General features: G+C 41.4%; 1 protein-coding gene across 1 annotated transcript in view; it reads right to left on the bottom strand.

Moving 5' to 3' along the window:
- The window catches only part of ZNF451 (zinc finger protein 451), a 40,683-nt gene that overhangs the window by 13,442 nt on the left and 13,383 nt on the right, over positions 1-13,858 (bottom strand). Inside the window, exons 8-12 of the mRNA XM_065632315.1 lie at positions 12,333-12,486; positions 10,316-10,463; positions 8,145-9,796; positions 6,902-7,036; positions 2,733-2,863 (exon numbers count right to left, since the gene is read on the bottom strand). Coding sequence (XP_065488387.1) covers positions 2,733-2,863; positions 6,902-7,036; positions 8,145-9,796; positions 10,316-10,463; positions 12,333-12,486 — 2,220 coding nt within the window. The remainder of the gene's footprint in view (positions 1-2,732; positions 2,864-6,901; positions 7,037-8,144; positions 9,797-10,315; positions 10,464-12,332; positions 12,487-13,858) is intronic.

Below are 13,858 nucleotides of genomic sequence, written 5' to 3'. Positions count from 1 at the left end.
CGTGGTTAAACAGGGAACTGCTGGGCAAACTCAAGTGGAAGAGGAGGGTTTACAAATCATGGAAGGAGGGGCTGGCCACTTGGGAAGAATATAAGGCTGTTGTCAGAGGATGTAGGGAGGCAACTAGGAAAGCTAAGGCCTCCTTAGAGTTAAACCTGGCGAGAGGGGTCAAGGACAACAGGAAGAGGTTCTTCAAATACATGGCAGATAAAACTAACACCAGAGGCAATGTAGGCCCACTGATGAACGGGGTGGGTGCCCTGGTGACAGAAGATACAGAGAAGGCAGAATTACTGAATGCCTTCTTTGTCTCTGTCTACTCTGCCGGAGGCTGTCCTGAGGAGCCCCGTACCCCTGAGGCCCCAGAGGAAGGCAGGGCAATGGAGGAGTCTGCCTCAGTTGATGAGGACTGGGTTAGGGAGCAATTAAGCAATCTGGACATCCATAAATCCATGGGTCCAGATGGGATGCACCCGAGGGTGCTGAGGGAGCTGGCTGAAGTCATTGCTGGACCGCTCTCCATCATCTTTGCCAAGTCTTGGGAAACGGGAGAGGTGCCTGAGGACTGGAGGAAAGCAAATGTCACTCCGGTCTTCAAAAAGGGCAAGAAGGAGGACCCAGGCAACTATAGACCGGTCAGCCTCACCTCCATCCCTGGGAAAGTGATGGAACACCTTATCCTTGGTGCCATCTTAAGACATATCAAGGATAAGAGGGTCATCAGGGACAGTCAACATGGCTTCACCAAGGGGAAGTCGTGTTTGACCAACCTCATAGCCTTTTATGAAGACGTAACAAGGTGGATTGACGATGGCAGAGCAGTGGATGTGGTCTACCTTGACTTCAGCAAAGCATTTGACACCGTCTCCCACAGCATCCTCACGGCAAAACTGAGGAAGTGTGGACTGGATGATCGGGTAGTGAGGTGGACTGCAAACTGGCTGAAGGAGAGAAGCCAGAGAGTTGTGATCAATGGGGCGGAGTCTGGTTGGAGGCCTGTATCTAGTGGAGTGCCTCAAGGGTCAGTTCTGGGACCAATACTGTTCAATATATTCATCAATGACTTGGATGAGGGAATTGAGTGTACTATCAGCAAGTTTGCTGATGACACCAAGCTGGGAGGAGTGGCTGACACGCCAGAAGGCTGTGCTGCCATCCAGCGAGATCTGGACAGGCTAGAGAGTTGGGCGGGGAAAAATTTAATGAAATATAACAAGGGGAAATGTAGAGTCTTGCATCTGGGCAGGAACAACCCCAGGTTCCAGTACAGGTTGGGGAATGACCTATTAGAGAGCAGTGTAGGGGAAAGAGACCTGGGGGTCCTGGTGGACAGCAGGATGACCATGAGCCAGCACTGTGCCCTTGTGGCCAAGAAGGCCAATGGCATCCTGGGGTGTATTAGAAGGGGGGTGGTTAGTAGGTCCAGAGAGGTTCTCCTTCCCCTCTACTCTGCCCTGGTGAGACCTCATCTGGAATATTGTGTCCAGTTCTGGGCCCCTCAGTTCAAGAAGGACAGGGAACTGCTGGAGAGAGTCCAGCGCAGGGCCACAAAGATGATTAAGGGAGTGGAGCATCTCCCTTATGAGGAAAGGCTGAGGGAGCTGGGTCTCTTTAGCTTGCAAAAGAGGAGACTGAGGGGTGACCTCATTAATGTTTATAAATATATAAAGGGCGGGTGTCACGAGGATGGAGCTAGGCTCTTCTCAGTGACAACCAACAGTAAGACAAGGGGTAATGGGTTCAAGCTGGAACACAAGAGGTTCCACTTAAATGTGAGAAGAAACTTCTTCTCAGTGAGGGTGACAGAGCACTGGAACAGGCTGCCCAGGGGGGTTGTGGATTCTCCTTCTCTGGAGACATTCAAAACCCGCCTGGACGCCTTCCTGTGTAACCTCACCTAAGTTTTCCTGCTCTGGCAGGGGGATTGGACTAGATGATCTTTTGAGGTCCCTTCCAATCCCTAACATTCTGTGATTCTGTGATTCTGTGATTTCAGAACCATCTCCACATAAACCAAGTAATTTGTGCAGAGCATTTTAAGAATCATTAAGTGTAATGTAATATACAAACTCTGTTTTGCAATTAGATTCTCAAGTAGTTTTCTCAAACTGATTGTCCTGGTTTTGGCTGGGATAGAGTTAATTTTCTTCCTATCAGCTGATGTAGTGCTGTGTTTTGGATTTATGATGAGAATGAAGTTGATAACACACTGATGTTTCAGTTACTGCTGAGCAGTGCTTACACAGAGTCAAGGCTTTCCATGTTTCTCAAATGACCCCACCAACAAGGAGGCTGAGGGTGCACAACAAGTTGGGAGGGGACACAGCTGGAAGAGCTGACCCCATCTGACCAACGGGATATTCCCCACCATATGACATCATGCTCTGTATATAAGCCGGGGGGAAAGCTGGCTGGGGGCTGCTGCTCAGAGACAGGCTGGGCATTGGTTAGCAGGTAGTGAGCAATTACATTGTGCAACACTTGTTTTGTATATTCATTATTATTACTACTTTATCTCTATTAAACTGCCTTTATCTCAAACCATGAGTTTCACTTTTTTCCAGTTCTCTCCTCCATACTATTTAGTGGACATAGAAGTCATGTGAGAACGAAAGAATGTAAGAACCATGTAAGAATCATCTGTAATTAGTAATTAACATCAATTGCAGATATCATGTCACTCTTCTCTGGGTACAGAAACACAACAATAAAGAAAACATGCACTAACTTACATGAAGACAGAGAGCAAAGTCTGCTGCTTCTCTTCTGGTACCACAACGTGGATGAAGAAAGAAACATCCAATCCTCTTAAGATAGTTGTAAAGCTTACACTGTACTGGAGGTTTCCAGTTGCTGTATCCTCCTAAAGAGTGAAGAAGGAAAACACCAAACAAACAAAAACCACCACCAAAAACCACAACACACACACACAAAAACAAAACCAGAAATTCCACCATGAATTAAGAATGCAGAAAGTCAAAAGCAAACATAAATCTGGCTTTCAAGTCAGAATTTATTTTGACCAACATGAAAGCTAAAATAAACATATAAACAAAATCCCAGAAGAACCCTTCTGCTTGGGTTAGAAAGCAAAAAAAGGAAAAAGTAGCTAGCCTGATTCTACACAAAGCTGCTCATTCCATTTTGTATGACTTTCTCCTAACCCTGAAAAACTTATCTTCTAGATCTCGTGTGCATTTAGACACAAGGATGTATTTTTTTTACAGTTTTAAGCACAGTTATGGTTAACACACAGAAGCAGAGGAGCTCTGGGAATGTAGTACAAGTAACGGTATTACTGTAATGCTCAAGATTATTTTCGACAGATTCCATAACTGCCTAACACAGCACATGTCAGAACTCTTTAAAAAGAAGATCCAAGACCTGGAGCAACAGCTGAAAAAAACCCACTAGAGTCCTGAAGAACACTTGGATGCCATCGAAGATAACCAAAATGAGGCTACAACTGGGGAAAAAAAAAAAGTGCAGGAATTTTCTCAACAGTATCCTAAAACATGTAGTTACTGGCTGAGAAAATAGTTGGATAGTAGAGATAAGCTGAGTAACAGGCCTGCTACAGGTAAAAAGAATACCACGCTGAAGCAGGTTGCAAGGGAAAGCAAAGGAGCGGTGTCTCAAGAAGAGAGGGGATAAACAGGGGAGCTTGCAGTTACTATGACAACATAAAAAGGAAAGCAAATGGAAGGACAATTTGAAGTGAGTAAGAATTTCTTGACATTCCCAGTTGCTAAGAAATAATGGATCTGCAATGGGGAGGAAAAAAATCTTGCTTCATCTGCCAGATGATAAGAGTGGCTGGGTGTAAGAAAGGATTTTGAATGGGAAGTGAAAGCAGTCAGTGATGGCACTTCATGTGAGTACATGTGAAACTACAGCTCAAGTAAACAGGCTGCAGAGGATTGTGTATTCCAGCCTGCCCACCCCAGTCTGACAAACAAGTAGAGAAACCTCGAGCAGATTTCTCCTGTGGTGTGCGGGGTTGGTTTGGTTGTTTGTTTTTTCCCCTCCAGCTTACTGTCTATAAGAGGGTATGGAAAATTAACTCAAAGCCCAAAGATTCAGCAACAGACTATACAGAAATGATTTAGGGATATCTGTCACGAGAAAAATAGTATTTGCAAGTCATTATCATCTGTTGTGACAACCTCGGTCACTGCTGTTTGAGAAAGACTTGCAATCACCAACCCTGGCTTTTGGCTGCATCAATGTACAACATAAACATTTGACCAGGACAGCTGAAAACAATGACAGAACTGTATTTACTCTGGCAGAGCTGTGAAGAACAACTGAGTATCTGAAAACAGAAACAATACAAAGCCTGGGCAATACAATTGAAGAACTTGAAACAAAGCTAAGGCTGTATTAGCAATAGGAATAACAGAAATAAAGCAAAAGTATCACATAATTTTTTTTCTAAAAAAAAGTTTTTTGGGAAATGCAGGAAAAAAAAAATCAGGAGAGACAAGGATGTCGCTAAATTTTCACAGGCTAAACAAACAAGAATAGCATGTATCACCTAACTCTGTAAACCACTATTATGAGAGGGCGCCTACAACAGTAAATCCAGATGTGCCTGGGAGCCTCGGCATTCCCAGGCTCTGTAACAATATAGTTGACACTAAAACCACTGAAGTGTTCTCTGATAGGAATATGGCTCATTTTAATCACCATTAACTCTTTGGCGTGGGTTTTTCAGTTCAAGTGCTTCCAGGGGCCGTTCCCAGGAGGCAGCCTGTGTATGGCAGCCCCATTCGGGAAGCCAGGAACGGAGCGGCACCGGCGCGGGCTGGGCCGTGCCAGCAGGTGCCCATGTCTGGGACAGCCCTGGGCACAGCGTCTTAACCGGCACAGAGGTGCCACTGGGTAAGGTCATCGTATAAACAGAGGCTCCTAACAACAGATTAGTTACACTAAGACTGTACTATGGATTATTTCTCTTCCATAGATAGGCCAAAGATGACATTTCTGACAACGATACAGTTTGGAAATTCCTGAGTTCAATTGATTTTTTTCTTACTGGATCAAAACAGGGCATTTTAACCATGGAAAATAGTAACAGCACAGAAGACCTTGTCATAATGAATGAGCTGGGCTTAATTAATGACAAACAAGATTTGAGTAATTTAAATAGAATAACAAAGTATGACTGAAAGCAAGTGTTTGAATTCAAGTGGGGAAAGTTTGGCATAACTGTAAAAAATTATTCTTTATTAAATAATTCTTTATAAAACTCAAGACAGAGTAGCTTTGGACTTCAAACATCAAACAGGCCTGCCATCTCTTCAAGTCAGATTCCTAATCGTTTCTTATTTTTATCTGAAGAAAAAAAAAAGTTTTTCCAGGGCCAAGTGGTTTGAATAACTATAGGAATAAACAAACCTTCAGCAATTAAAAACCACAGCCAAACCCCAAATCACAATAGCCTTAGAAGTCAAGGAGTACAGAAGTGAAGTGAAATTAGACCAGAAGTCAAGCTGGGCAAAGCCTGACAAAAAGATAGGAGGAACAAACAACAGGTTGTTCAGCCATATAGAAAAGAGAATATAAATAAATGGAGCAGACAGGCTGCGAGGATGAAGTGGAAAACCAGGATGATTAGGTGTAATCTGAACCCTCAAAAATCTGTGCTTTTCTGTGGCTTTGTGCACGTATGTGTGCATGTGCAAGAATACTGTTACCATACAGAGAGGCCAAAGGCAAGGTAATGACAATACAGGTAACAATATAGGAGTAGTGCCTGAGCAGAACATAAAACTCGGGAAAACAACCCACTTTAACAGAGAAGACCAGAGGATTTGTCCCTAGAACGCCTAACCACCAGACATTAGACTACACGTCCAGAAGCACAGCTGGTTGGACACTTCACATTAGACATACTTGCTCTGACTTCACCAGCTAACTAGAATACTTGTTTCCAAAGTGTGTGGGGGGGGAAGTGATCCAGGCATCAACAGGCCTTTCTGTAGAACCTCAGCAGCATGAAAACTCTCAGCTTTCATGATGTTCTTGATTATCTTTTAAAGGGAGAAATAATCAAGAACATTAAGAAATGCAGTGCAGTGGTGTTTACTAAGTGTAAAAACACACCTGACAATTCCTGGAAGTCTGTTAAGATGATGCCCCTGTTTTGGGCAATAAATATTCCGAAATGATCCCTTGCCTAGACTTTACTGAAGTATTTAAGGTACCACAAACAAAATAATTGTAAAGCCAGAAGCAGAAAAAAAACCAGTAGAAAAAGCATAAGGTGGACATGAATTTAGTTCAAGAATAGTCAGGTAAGGAAAAGTATGAAGTTAAAGGAACACTATCGGTAGACTTTGCAAAAAGTTTTCTTACAAACCCATAACAATGCAAGTCCCATCAATCACCTTGTACCACTACGGGTATCTTCCAGATGTGAGATACACCTATTGATGCACAGGATGACCAGGGACATCTTTAAGGAACAAGCCAGAGATGGAACAAAATTCAAGCACAAGAATGTAAAACTACCTCTTTTGGAACTAAAAAGAAAAAGAACATTATGAAAAGAACTTGGGAGTTAGAAAGAAAACAATCTCTGAGTATTAGGTTGTCCTGATAATTATGAAAACCTAGTATAATGCAGCCTATTTCAGCAGGGAAGCTAAAAAGGCTCCTGAACAGCTCAGCAACTCTGGAACAGTGTTCTAGAAGGAATAAGAGCGGAGGAGGTTAAGACAGAGTTAGAAAAGTTCAAGAACATTTCTATTCCATGGTGCCTATGACAGTGTGACTTGAGAAGCCCTAGGGGCTGCTTGTTCCTGTTCTTCATTCTCTCCAGTTCAAAGAAACTCCGCTCAAGTATTTATGTAGACTCGTTAATCTTATCTTCCTATTTCCTCCAATCGTTTTTTACCTTGAAAGCCCCAGATAAATGTCCCTTGGTTCAGGTTAGCTGGCAGCTGCGTGAATAAGCTTCCCCAGTTGTCCAGATCCACCAACACAATGTGAGTCATGGTACTCAGGTAGTCAAGATCAGGAAGTTCACCATCTTCAATGGGATAAAAAGGATGCATTTAAGGTTTACCTGACTTCCTGGTCAACCAATATACATCAACTTAAGATACGCTTTTAAAAATTAATGTATTCAACTGTTCTATAAGCTAAAAGTTACAAAACATGACCCTCTTTGGTGACCTAACTGTTTTAAAATTAAGTAGCATTTAGTAACATACAAATTAGACACAGGGAAACAGAATCTAGCTGTACGATGGTGTAGAGCTGGATAGTTTTGTGGTAGGCACAGAAAGCTGTGGTCCTGCACTGAGGTATTTTAATAGTCCACTTAATATTCAATGGTGCACCCCCTACTAAGGCAAGTCTCTGACATTTAATTGCTTACATTCATAAAGGCAATAAAATGTTTAGAGACATACTTTTTGTTGTGTATCTAACATAAATGTCGACCTTTTAATCAAAAGCATTTTGACACCATGAGTAAATAAAAACACTTCTGATTTTTGAACACGCGGTACACCTTCAGCATTCTTGATGTCATTCTTAGAGGGATGTGAACTTCAAAAAACCATATTTGTATGCTCAAGGCAAAAAAACCCCTAATACATACTAAGAATACATATTCTAAGCTGAAATTATTTTTTGGCAAACTAAGGAAACAGAGAAGATGGTGTTGTGATGGGACTGCCCACACAGAAAGCACTACCAGGCTCATAAATATTTATACATACAAAGAAGGCAAGTTTCTCTTGAATGTGTGTGTATTATAGACCACTTATACATTTCTAGGAGTTAGATCTCTATTTGGGGTCCTTGACTGTCCTCTTCTTTTTAACACCAAATTATGCTCCCAAAAAATTTGAAAATTAAATGTTTCAGTACCAGGCATCTCACAGCTGCCTAATTTCGTTTTTTAAGGACTTCATGCATACAGCATATAGCAATAAATTGTTGAGTCTAAGCTCTGGAAACTCAAATACCAAGAATTCAAAGTGCAGCTTTGAGAACTAACAAATATTAAATTCTGTGCCAATTTATTGACTGCATGTATGCAAATGATACGCTACATACTTCTACTAACATTTAAACAGTGTGTTAAACACACCAGCATTGTTCTAGTGTTCAAAAAAAATTTTACAAACCTTCACCAGGTTCTTCGGAGTGTGCCAAAGTCTCTTTTTTTACTTTCTTTCCTTGTATTGTCCCCTGCAGAGGAGATGACTGTAGTCTTTCCCGAGTCTTGGATGGAGATGCTTGAAAGTTTAGCTTGTGAGGTTTTCTGTCCACACAAGCCCCACTTTCTGTGAACTTAAATACTGTATTTTCTGATTCAGATGCAAAACTTGATAGATCAGGTTTCTGCAAGAAGCAATGTTTCATGTGATAGTGCTGATGAGCACTCCCAAGATCATCAAAGTTCTTGTTGCACGCAGCACATTTAACAACATACATCTCTTCCTTATGCTTCGGTGACCTATGACTGTTGAGATGTCTGTACAAATCAGCAGAATTCTGTGCGGTTGCAGAACAGAAGCAGCATCGAAACCATAAGCTTCCTTTTTGCAGCATGGCTTTCTGACAATTCAAATAATCGTTCCTCCTGTTTATTCTGGAGACATAAGCTGTCCGGCAACCACAGGTTAAACAGTCTCCTTTTTCTACTGGGAGGAAGTCATCCTCTTCTTTAATTGATACTTCCATCTGTTCAGGCACAAATGCATAGTCCATGCTGTGAATCTCCTTATAATGGATTAGAAATTCTTCTTCTGTGTCAAAGAAGAGATTACCACAAAGGCCACAAAAGTATTTAGTCTCTGTCTCTTGGTTATGATGCTCCTGGAAGTGTCGCTGTAGCGTTCCTAATTTCCGAAAGTGATTTCTGCATAAGCCACAGCAGTATCTGTGAAATGTGTGGCTTTCTAAGGACATGCAATGTTGTTTAACGCTCTCTTCAGATCCAAACATCTCCTCACAAATGCGGCACTGCCAATTCCCCAGAACAGGCCTTTTTTCAGGGGAGAGCTCTATAGGACTAGGAATGCAGTCTCTCTTTTCGTCTACAGAAATGCACGCTGTGTCAGAAACAGAGGGCATAGGCTCATCTTCCAGAGCTTCTTGCTCATAATAGCAACTATGTCCGCCATGAAATTCAGTCACATGTCCCATAATATCCTCTTCTCTGAGATCTACAGAGCATGCTCTGCACCAGAGAAGAAAATTAGTCAAGTGTGCTCCCCCATGGAATCGACTCATATGCAGGCGGATAATGCTTGAATTTTCGGCAAGCTTTCCACACACAGCACACTTGTGACAGATCCTATTTGCTGATAAAATGTGCTTTTCTACTGACTCTTCTGTAAAAAACTTTTGAAGGCATTCACAAAACCAGGCTTTTACTTTGCAAGCAGTACTTTGACTTTGGTTTCCTACAGGATCTTCATTTCTATCTTTTACATCGGTCTTCCGTTTGGAAGGAGCACACTCCCTTCCACTGGTAGACTCATTCGAAGTCAAATGTCTTTTAAGCAGTGGTCTTGACCGATCCACAATATGGCACAAATGAGACTGATTTTTATTTTTTCCATTGACATGACAGAACATCAGGATGGCCTCTTCCATTGTAGTAAGAACTTTAATGTTATGTTCAGTGGCTTGCTTATGCTCAGTGATCTGATTGTTATCAGCAAACAGTTTGTCGCAGTTCTCACAGTAACCTTTTGTTTTAAATATTTCTGCAACTTGGGCGATGCTCTTCTTTGACAGTGCCACGGGCCCAGAATTACAACAACGCGTTCTAGAATAGGTTAAAAGAAATCAAGAGGTTGTATCATAACCTGAAACATTTGAAACATTACCTAGTAGTGTGGAAAGTGTCCTCTGATAATTTTAACCCACCCACTAGCTTGCTGACAAAAGCATGCAATGCTTATCTAGTCTCTGTACTTTAAGGGGAATTAGGTGCTAATTTCCAAATCTATCACTTACACCGATACTTATGTTGTTGACTCAGTGCATTTTGAAATCAAATGCTGCCAACTTAGAAATAGTGGAATAGAGACCAAGTTCTGTTGTGCTGTTACAGAGAGTAACAAAAAGGATACAGACATCCATCAGTATTCTGCAGTGGACTGTGTGGGGTATGGTGGTGTAAAAGACAAAGGAAGAGGGTAGTTTTTTGATAGTTCTCTCAGGAAGTCAAGATTCGGATGGTCCTAGATGCCCTGAAATCCACTAGTATCACTAAGACCACGTCTGTGTACCTGTTATCGATCTATGGATGTTCACGTTATAAAGACAGCTGTCTCTCACAAACCTGAAGTGAGCCGTTAATTCCATATGCGAGCGTAGTATCTGGTAGCAGGATATACACTTCACTTGGAAAGGGACCTCTTTGCACAGAGATATCAGAAGGTTCTTTGCATAGGAGGGGAAAGGTAGAGGAAGCCCAGCCTTCATTTCATCTGTAATATAGAATGGCAGAAAATGCAACCACATGTTAAGAGTCCTTTCATAGTATTCCAGCCCTCAGATGACATAGTTAAAATTGTACTCGTTTGTCACAGCGTTCAGAAAGCAAGTTATGTGTCAGCTGAGTCACATTAACAGGTGCAATGGGAGCTTTAAGTAAAACTTCATTAATTTTTTAAACTTCTGTAACAATCTCATATCTAAATCTGTTTGCATCTTGCTTTTTCACAGTCGGTGACCAATTCTACTTCCCTTTTCCACCTTCTACAATGTCAGGTCAGATATGTCTCTTAGGGAGGCCCTTACAGACCTTCTTTCCCTCCATCTATCACCACCTGCCTACTCTTGCTATACACACTTTCGTTTAAAGCCAGAGGTGCAGGATTTTCTGTTGTTCCAAGTACATACTCCATGTCTAACTCCAGGTACCAGCAGAATAAAAAAAAAATCTCCTCTTTAAAAGAGAATGGGAAATGGTTTATGAATTATTTATTGCTGTTAATGTTCTGCATCTTAGGAGGCAAACTCTCTTGGAATTTTCTGTTTACTAAGATATGATGATCAGCAGGCAGTAATTTGAGGTTATGCCTTTCAACTAACTTCACTGCCAGATCTTACAGACCATGCTGGTAATATTAATCACAAAGACCTAGCAATGCAAAGGATAAAATGGAGCACACACTTTTTTTCATTCTGAGCTAAGTGCTATCCATCTCTACAGAAGAAAACACATTTCGTGCTTTTAAATCTTTTCAAAGCAATAGCTCACCAGTAATCTTTTTTAAAACCTATGGCCTGATTTTAAAGGCATCTACAGTCAGCACATTCAGCATTAATAACCTATGTGGGAATAAAAGTACATTAGATTTACAATACATAAAAGAACTCAGAACCATGCAGCTGTCACTTCCATGAAGATGGCAGCACTGACTCGACCTGCAGGAAGATTCCTCCCAAGCCTGTCTGTACTGTACACTTCTGCGGCCACTCTGGGGGAGGGCAGAAGATACAGTTATGACAATGAGAAGCTTATCGTGAAAACTACACTATCTAAAGTATGGCAACTTTTTGAATAAGAAGTCAACTCCATCTATATCTCACCTGTCTCAGCCCTTTGTTTGCCTAACATTAAAGTAAATGCTTTAATGCATATTGTTTATGTCAAAGCTAAAAAGCTAGTACAGCTATGATAGTCATTAACCCTGTTTTCAAGACCATAATCAGACAGATATGTTCTGTGGCATCTAATAACTATGATTCAGGATGTTACCAGGTCACAACATAACCAGTATTTTAGTCTTCAGTAGCAACATGGCCAGTGCAAAGCACCCGACCAGCAGCACTGTTCCACCTAAGCAAGGCAAATTTGCAACTATATGGAGGAGAAACTTTCGCAGGTCTTTTCCATCAGGAACACCAAGGACATTGACAAGAAAAATAGCCTCCAGCAGACCTCAGCACAGTGAGGGGAAGGAACATCACAGCAGGTCTGACTGGAATTGAAAAATAAGTATATGCATTGTGGTCCAATTTCCTATCAACATGCTAAATGTAAACTTATTTAGGACAGTAGTTGCACAGAGTAACTGGAGGATGGGAAACACCTGACAGCACGGAGAGCAAGTCTGCTGCTTATTACAGCAACTGTGATGGAGGAATCATTGCTACACAAAACCATGAATTTCAAAGCATCTCCTCTTACAGAACTGTATCACAGACCTCAAAAGAAAAATAAGAATTCATTAAAAACAATCTTAAAAGCCTTAAGCTTTTTTTACACAGTAGAAAAATGTAAGTAATTTTATATCGTAAGGATCAATTATCAGAAGTAATGAAAAGCAGTAAACTTAGTAGCAACATACCACTCAATTTAGAAACCTGGAGGAAGTGATTATTTCCTGACATATGCTGCAAACACTCCTCTCTTTTGGTGAAAAGCAGGAAGCAGTTTGGGCATGCAAAACATGGAATATGCTGTGGAGGGAGATCTTTTTTATGTCCATCATTTTCACTCAGCTGGAAGAGAAAATGATCTAGTTAAGATAAATATTAAGTCGAGAAACCAGTCTCAGTTCTCATGTCCTTCCACTCCTTCCTCCCTTCTGGGGTAATATTTTAACTTTTCGGTTGTCACCTACAACATCTATGTTTATCTACAGCCTTACCCCTACACACTTAGCTCATTAGATGCAAGGGACTGGCCAAACTGCCACTGCCAGACTCAGCTACTCATCCTTGCTACACCAACAGCTGTTCCATTCCCCTCTTGGGAGCAACCACCTCCCCCAGGAACTATGGGCTACATCAATTCTTAGCTAGTCCCGTTACCCAGGCTCTCAGAAGAAGCTCCTCTGTCACTAAAGCAGTCATGTGTCCTCATGTTGGTTCTTCCCTTATCTTGCTAACCTTCTCAAAATGCTGCTCCTGAGTAGCCTGACAGGCCCATGACTTTTATCGAAGTCAACTTCTTGCACCCCCCTTGCCCTGTGTATTAACTTCAGATCTCTTCCTTCAAGGAAAAGAGGCTTTAATTTTGCTTCTAACATTTTTGCTTACTCCTTTCTTATGTCACTCAAAGAATCTTCATTATAGGCTTATGCTTTCTTCCGTAGTTTTGTTGAGGATTATCTCCCCATCCTTCCACACCAAAGTAATCCCATTTTCTTGCCTGCTGCAAGAGCCACTCCCCTTCCCCAAACTTGTCTGCAACTCCTGCTAACCCTCCTGGACACACCACAAGCACTCAACTTGGAAGCAATGGAAAAAGAGCAGGGACAAACCATGAAGCAATCTTTCGAGCTTGTCAGGTGTGACTATGCATCAGGAGTTACTACTACTAGCTAAAAGTAGTCTGATTTTCAGAGTATCTAAAACTCACCCTGAATTTAACACAGCTTCTGAAGACTAGGTGGGTATACAACAGTATTTGCTATTAGAACACTAAACTTTGAAAATGACATCCATTATCCAATTCAACAGCAGGCTGCTTAAGTAAAACTACGCACCCAGAAGAGAACACCTGGGCATCTGTCACTGAACTGAGGTTTTACAGTGGTAAATTATGAACAGAAGGGAAAGAAAGAGCATTATCAAAAAAAAAGTGAAAAGAGTGGACATAGGGAGGAACAACAACAATAACAAAGCAAACACCATTATCTTATACTCAAAACTCAAAAAGTTATATTATCCTTTTCCCTTCTGTAAATTAACTACGGAGTAGAAGCAAATAAATCTATTTGAGAGATAGGAAACAAAGAAGAAACAGTTGCACTCAAATCATCCAAGTTTCTTTTCTCATTCTGTTGCCTCTTTTCCACCCCAATCTCCTTTCTGCTGCTTCTCTTTACCATCACTTATCTCACCCTAACTTCTTGCCTTTATCTTTCAC

This window comes from Caloenas nicobarica, chromosome 3, assembly GCF_036013445.1.
Source record: "Caloenas nicobarica isolate bCalNic1 chromosome 3, bCalNic1.hap1, whole genome shotgun sequence".
NCBI classification, from domain to species: domain Eukaryota; kingdom Metazoa; phylum Chordata; class Aves; order Columbiformes; family Columbidae; genus Caloenas; species Caloenas nicobarica.
This window is presented reverse-complemented; position numbering and strand designations above follow the sequence as displayed.